This window comes from Chiloscyllium plagiosum, unplaced genomic scaffold, assembly GCF_037043375.1.
Source record: "Chiloscyllium plagiosum isolate Xiang-an unplaced genomic scaffold, Cpla_swu_hap1 HiC_scaffold_13, whole genome shotgun sequence".
Taxonomy (NCBI): domain Eukaryota; kingdom Metazoa; phylum Chordata; class Chondrichthyes; order Orectolobiformes; family Hemiscylliidae; genus Chiloscyllium; species Chiloscyllium plagiosum.
The window spans coordinates 41,594,205-41,600,561 of NW_028270151.1; the positions used below are offsets into that span (position 1 = coordinate 41,594,205).

At 34.9% G+C, this 6,357-nt stretch overlaps 1 protein-coding gene across 2 annotated transcripts in view; it reads left to right on the forward strand.

The window, feature by feature from the left end:
- Positions 1-2,179, forward strand: part of cops7a (COP9 constitutive photomorphogenic homolog subunit 7A) — a 32,199-nt gene extending 30,020 nt beyond the window's left edge. For both annotated transcript variants that reach the window (XM_043702290.2, XM_043702292.2), the window contains one exon: positions 1,009-2,179. In XM_043702290.2, the coding sequence (XP_043558225.1) occupies positions 1,009-1,167 (159 nt within the window). In that variant the 3' untranslated portion in view covers positions 1,168-2,179. The remainder of the gene's footprint in view (positions 1-1,008) is intronic.
- Positions 2,180-6,357: the final 4,178 nt, after the last annotated feature.

Sequence of the window (6,357 nt, forward strand, 5' to 3'; positions counted from 1 at the left end):
AGTGGGTGGTCAGTTGAGCTGGATTTATTTCTTAATTTATTAACAAGATGTGAGTTAAACCAGCACTTGGTGCCCGTCTGTAATTGTTAATATACAGTCATGCACCTAAAGTTCAACTGCATTGATGTGGTTCTAGTCACATGTAGGCCAGACCAGGTAGGGATGGCAAATTTGCTTGCCTGAAGGGCATTTGTGAACCTCTTTAAATAAAGAATTGCTATTAGGCTAGCTTTTAATTCCAGATGCTTTTTAAAAACTGAATTCACATGTTACCATCTGCCATGGTGCAATTCAAATCCATTTTCCCAGGACGTTTAACCTGGGGTTCTGGATAGCTAATATAGTTACCACTCTGCCACTGCCTCTCCACATGCTGAAAAATGTATTCTTCCAATTCAATATTTTATTCCCATCCTTAGGATTGTAGAGTTTTGGACCGTCACGAAGATCAGGAAAATCACAATGTAATTGCAAATCTTTTTTTTTCATTCAATCTTTCTTTCAAATTGTTGTTCTTTACCATTTGAGTTCTGAAACCAAACAATTTTTCCTTGAGGTGTAGATTTTGATACCTATCACCTGGCAATACTAAGAAACAGTAGTTGCAGCTTAGGCAAAAATAATCTGATATACTAATCTATTTTCTCTTCCATAAGTTCCAAATAAAAGTAGGATTTGGAGAAATTTGTACGATTTTTTTTTCTAATATAGTTGCTTCATTGTAACAAAACATCTTCAGTTATAATTGTTAGACATTTAAAAATTTGTTGAACAACAAAGGGAAGATAATTGGGATTTGGAGGTGACATTTGCTAAGAGATGGAGCAAGTAGGTAACAGTCTATGTTTCAGTGTGTGTAAAATCATGCATGAATAGATATGTAGCTGGCATGGGAGACTCATTGGATTTAATAAATTTATATTTAAAGGTAAATGCTGTGTATCATGATTTCATGTTCTACAATAAGAAAAACATAAATTTTGATGGCGGAGACTTTTTATTTTTAAGGTGGCGAACATAAAAAAGACATTGAAGGCAACAGCATCTACCTCAACCCAAGATCCTGATCAGCATCCGATGGATCGTGACACTCCACAGCTTGTTGAACAGCGTCCATCTACAAAAAAATTGTCAAAATCTAAAAGTTTATCATCTAGCCGTCATTAGAAGAATAAGTTGGCAGAATTATTCCAGTGCTTAATAGGGAAGCTGGAACTGAGAAGAAATGGAAACAATGAACCTAAATGGCACATGGAAAGAAATGTGAACAATTTTCCTTGTGCATTTGCAATTTTTTTTGTAATACAGATTTTATAATGGAAAGCTAACTACTGAATCATCCTTTCCCACTAAAAGGTACTGGTTGCAAACTGACTTCTGAAGTAATAAAAGATTTTTTTGTATTGCACATGTTCATATTTGTTCACTATTCCCTACAGGGGCTGATTTTAATATGTTGGTGCAGAATAACTTCTGTGGTAGAATGAAGTCACTTTAGAAGTAGCTATAGTTTTTTTTTTTATTTAGCATTCTTTAGAATAAGCTAATGACTTGTGTTGCACGTAACTCATTTAAAATACGTTGCTCCACAAATCTGGTGGTCACTACTCTCAAACTGATCTTAAAAAGAGCCAGTGGATTTGAAATATAATTGCTCAGAATGTATAAAGAAATGAAATACAGTACTGTAGTGGGTTGTTAGATGAAATTATTAGTTTATTTCTTATTAAAGTTTTTTTAATAACCTGGAATTCCATTTGAAAATGCCATTTCAAAACAAAAGTTGATCAATGCATAACTTTATGCATGGATAATCTTATTGTTAAATATGACTATATATTTATCCAATGAAAAGCAAAGGCTCATCTCTAAAGCTAATGTGATGTTTGAGACAGCAGTCTAGAAATTAACGTGCAAACCACCATTTCTGGCAGCATTACTTTAGGATTTATGCCACTTAGTAGATGAGGATTGAATCACCTCAAGATGAGGGCAGTACAAAGATAGAACTGGTATGTTTCCTGCGAGTGCTAAAGTAACTTGTACTGGTACAATCCTGATGCTACAATCATATCAGTTACTGTGATACTGGATTCAAAACCCATTTATGGAAGTCCAACATACAAATCTATAAGATAGAACTTGAATCTGTGCAATTAAAAGGTTGCTATACACCTTGCATCTGATGTGGTTTTTAGTAATGATTACTTGTGCAAAGGTTGTTGATGTTCTATGTTGATTTTCAGAGAAACCAATTTTTTTCAAGGACAGCAGAAAGTGAATAGAGAGAAGAATCAATGAAATAACTGATGTAAAATCTAAAATGCAGCTAATGTCAACTCAAACTGCTGCAAATAGTGATGTGATAATGTCCAAATAAACTTTCTTGTTATCTTGATTTGAGGGAGAAAAATTGGTCAGGGCTATCTGCTGTGTTTCCTACATGATAACAGTGATGACTAGAAAATGCCATATTGGCTTTAAAACACTCAAGTTGTGCAGCAATTTGAAAAGCAGTATATGCATTAAAGTTATTCTTCTATTTGCATTCACTTGAAAGCAGTTATATCCTAAAAGCACTATACAGTGCCTACATTTCAAGGACTGCAGCAGTTCAAGAAGACAGCAATTGGAATGGACCACAGGTAGTTATTTGACAAGGAAATGTTTTCAAATCTATTTTGTGTCAATGTTGAAGTTAAAGAGTGATTTAATTAATATTCCTCCAACATATAACAAGGTATACATCAGAAAAAAATAAGCAATTGACAGTGCAATTAGTGAAGAATTGTACATCATTGTCTCCAAACAGTGCAGTTTTTGGTTGCCTTTTGTAATAAATTTGTAATCTTCATAAAATGAGTGATATGATTAGGGTGTGTAAGCCAAATTAGCTTAACATTTGTTGTGAAATTGAGATAGTTTGTTACTAAGGAAGGGTTTTGCTTGAAATTGTGCATAATTGCCCAATTGAGAGAGAATTATTTATTAAGAAAATTCAGTGGATTCAACTAGATGAATTCTGTGACCTCTACCACGTAGAACAACAAGGATGGCAGATGCAGGAGAACACCAGCACCTCCAACATTGCCCTAAGTCTCACACCATCCCACCTTGGAACTATATCACTCTTCTTTCATTATTGTGGAATCAAACTCCTGGAGCTCCCTCCCTAACAGCATTGTGGTGTCTGTGCATTCGTAATGACTTGGAGCAGTTCAACATCCAGGGCAATTATGGATGGGAATTAAATGTTCATGAAGCCAGTGATGCCCACGTTCCAGAAATGAAGAAAGCATTTATTTTTCTCTTCAAAAAAAGTTTTCTTATAGATGAATTGGGTGCAGCTTAATTTAGGAAGAGGTGATATGGTAAATACATTTTGGAAGAAATACCTACTCCTTTGAATAAAATGTCACTGATTCTTAGACACAATTTTGCTACTGCCAAGGCTGTTGCAAGTTTTCGTTCCATGTACAGACCTTCCCTTTATCACTTTTAAAAATTGCGTTTAAGCCTCCATTTGATATTGTATATGTATTATTTTCTGGAGCATTTCAATAATAAATGACACTAATGATGTCAAATGTTTTCAAATACTTGATCCTTGAGGATCATGATTGATTTAGCTCCTTGTAAAGAAGCTTAATATACCAAGTGCATCAAAAGCTCTAACAGACAATTTGTGCAGAATACCTTTTTGTAACAATTGCATTTTATATCGGCTAATATAATTGGCTATAAATAGTGAACATATTAAGTCTTCCCATTATAGATTGAGCCAGGAATATTTTTCACCACTTGCAGCTTCCTGACTGGGATTACAAAGAAGCCTGTATATTGAGGGATTGGAAAATCTACATGGATAATTGAGAACTAATGGTGGATGACTGTTAGTTTATTATAACAATATTATTTTCAAATTGGCAATAATGCTAATTTGAATTATTCAGAAGGAGTTGAATTGATTCCTTGTTCAACAGAAAGTTGAAGGAATAAGGGTTTGGAATGCAAAACATTTCTAAACCAAGTGGTCAGATTAGATTCTAAAATAAGTCCTGCAAAACTGAGCAAACTGCTTTTTTTTAAAAAAGAAATCATGTAATGGGTTCATCAGCGGCAAAACCAGTAGCTGCTGCCCATCTCTTGCTGAAGGTGATGATCAGCTGGCATCTTAAACCACTGCAGTCTTGTAGTGCTATTAGTTATTTCCTGGATTTTATTTCATATTTATTTTCTAAATGTTCATTTTTTGTGTGTGGAAACCACTTAGGCTACTGCGGAGTAAGTGGTTCTTTGAACCGTTCTGGTCATAATAATATTTATTTTAGAAGCAAATTACTGCAGATGTTGGAATCGGGACTGAAAGAAAATGCTGAAAATCCGAGCAGGTCAGGAAGCATCCATGGAGAGAGCAAGCTAACATTTTGAGTCTAAATAACTACATCAGAGCTCTGATGGAGAGTCAACCAGACTCAACGTTAGCTTGCTCTCCTGCCTGACCCACTGTGATTTCCAACATTTTTTATTGTCAATGGAATCATAGAGATGTACAGCACAGAAACAGACCCTTCAGTCCAACTCATCCATTCCGGCCAGATATCTAAACTAATCTAATTCCATTTGCCTGCACTTGACCCATATTATGGTAAATTTGAATAACTTATTAAAATATTCCTTGTTAAAATGTTAAAGATTCTGGAAATCTGAGAATGAGTCTGAAGACATGAAACACCAGCTGGATGATTTGTTTCTTAACAGCCGTTGCCTGACCTACTGATTATTATCAGCTTTTTTTTTAATAAAATAGTTGCACGGTAGTTCCAAAAAGTTATGAAACAGAATAATTTTGAGCCACTAGAGGGAAACAAACATCATGTTTTTACTATTCTTACTAGTTAGATTAAACATGTTCAGATAATGCAAAGAATTTGCAATTTTCATTTTAATGTAGGTATATCTTTTACTGACTCCATCTTACAGTATGTTTTTTAACTTTTGTGATATGTAAGTTTCTTTGTTCCATTATTATGCTGGTTTTAGCTTTGGAACCAGTAGCCCTCTTATAGGTTGAAAGGCAGAAGATATTAAGTAAAAGAACCACCTTTTGTTCTTTCCTTACATCTCGTTTACTTAATTCTTATAAGAGGTTACTACGTGAAGCATGAACTTTGTTCTGCTCCTCATAGCCGTTCCCCGCCCACTGAATGTTTCAAAATATGTACGTTTTATTTTAACAATTTATGCAATTTTATTATACAGGGGAAAACTTGATATTGTACACATGTAAGGTTAGTTTGTGTAAAGGGATCCATTGTAATTTTTGTGGGTAATAATAAATATGGTTCCAGGTGAGCTGGAACCCTTGACTAAAAGCAGTACAAATAGACTGCGAACTCAAAGGAAAGCAATAAGCAGAGGAGCTGGAGGATGAAGTTGATCAGACCACATATACAGACTGTAACGCCAAGAGGGCAGAAATTTTATTTTCAAATAATTTGTTTTTAAATTGAATATTGGGTGATTTTAAAATAGATGCTATCAACTGCAATATAGACAGGAGGCTGAAAGCGCGCAGCAAGCCAGGCAGCATCAGAAGATAAAGTCAATGTTTCGGGTGTAACTCTGCAGGACTACAGAATAGCCAAGTAGACTATTAGTAAACTTTTCATCAATTAGCAAAGCAAAAGCTAACTCATTGTTTTTCAGGAAAAATATTTCCCATTTGTTTGAATATTCCAGCCACGACAATATAACAAAATAGGGATGAGGTGTTTGTTTCAGCTAGTTCTGAACAATGGAAACCATTGAAACATGAGGAACTTTTTAAACCAATTGATCTTGATAATCAACAGCCCCTGTGATTACTCTGATCTGCATCCTGACTTGATGGACCTGATTCCATTCCACCCCTCCCACCCCCAACCTTGGAACAGATCCTGCCAACTTTTTCCTAAGTTGAGTTTTGTAAGAGATGCAACTGGCTCCTTGTTGTAAGGGGAAATTTACGAGGTGTTTACATTAAATATGTAGGAAGATCTTTGGTAAAATGCTGCCACTAATCTCTCTTCTAGTACTTGGAAGTGTTAGCAGAAGGAGGATATTCTTGATTAACAAGAAAAGTTTACTGTAACTTGCTTTATTACTATATAATAAAGTACAATTTAGTACATTAACATGAAGTAAAAGGCATTACTGTCTAAGAGTTAGTATATATACCTAATATATCGTGTTTGCAGACGACATAGCAAACTGAAAGCAGACAAGCTGTATCAGAGGCGCAGTCATATAGCTATTTCAAAATGTCCTGGTTATTCCTTTCAGACCAACTACATTATACAACATCTACCACAAGCA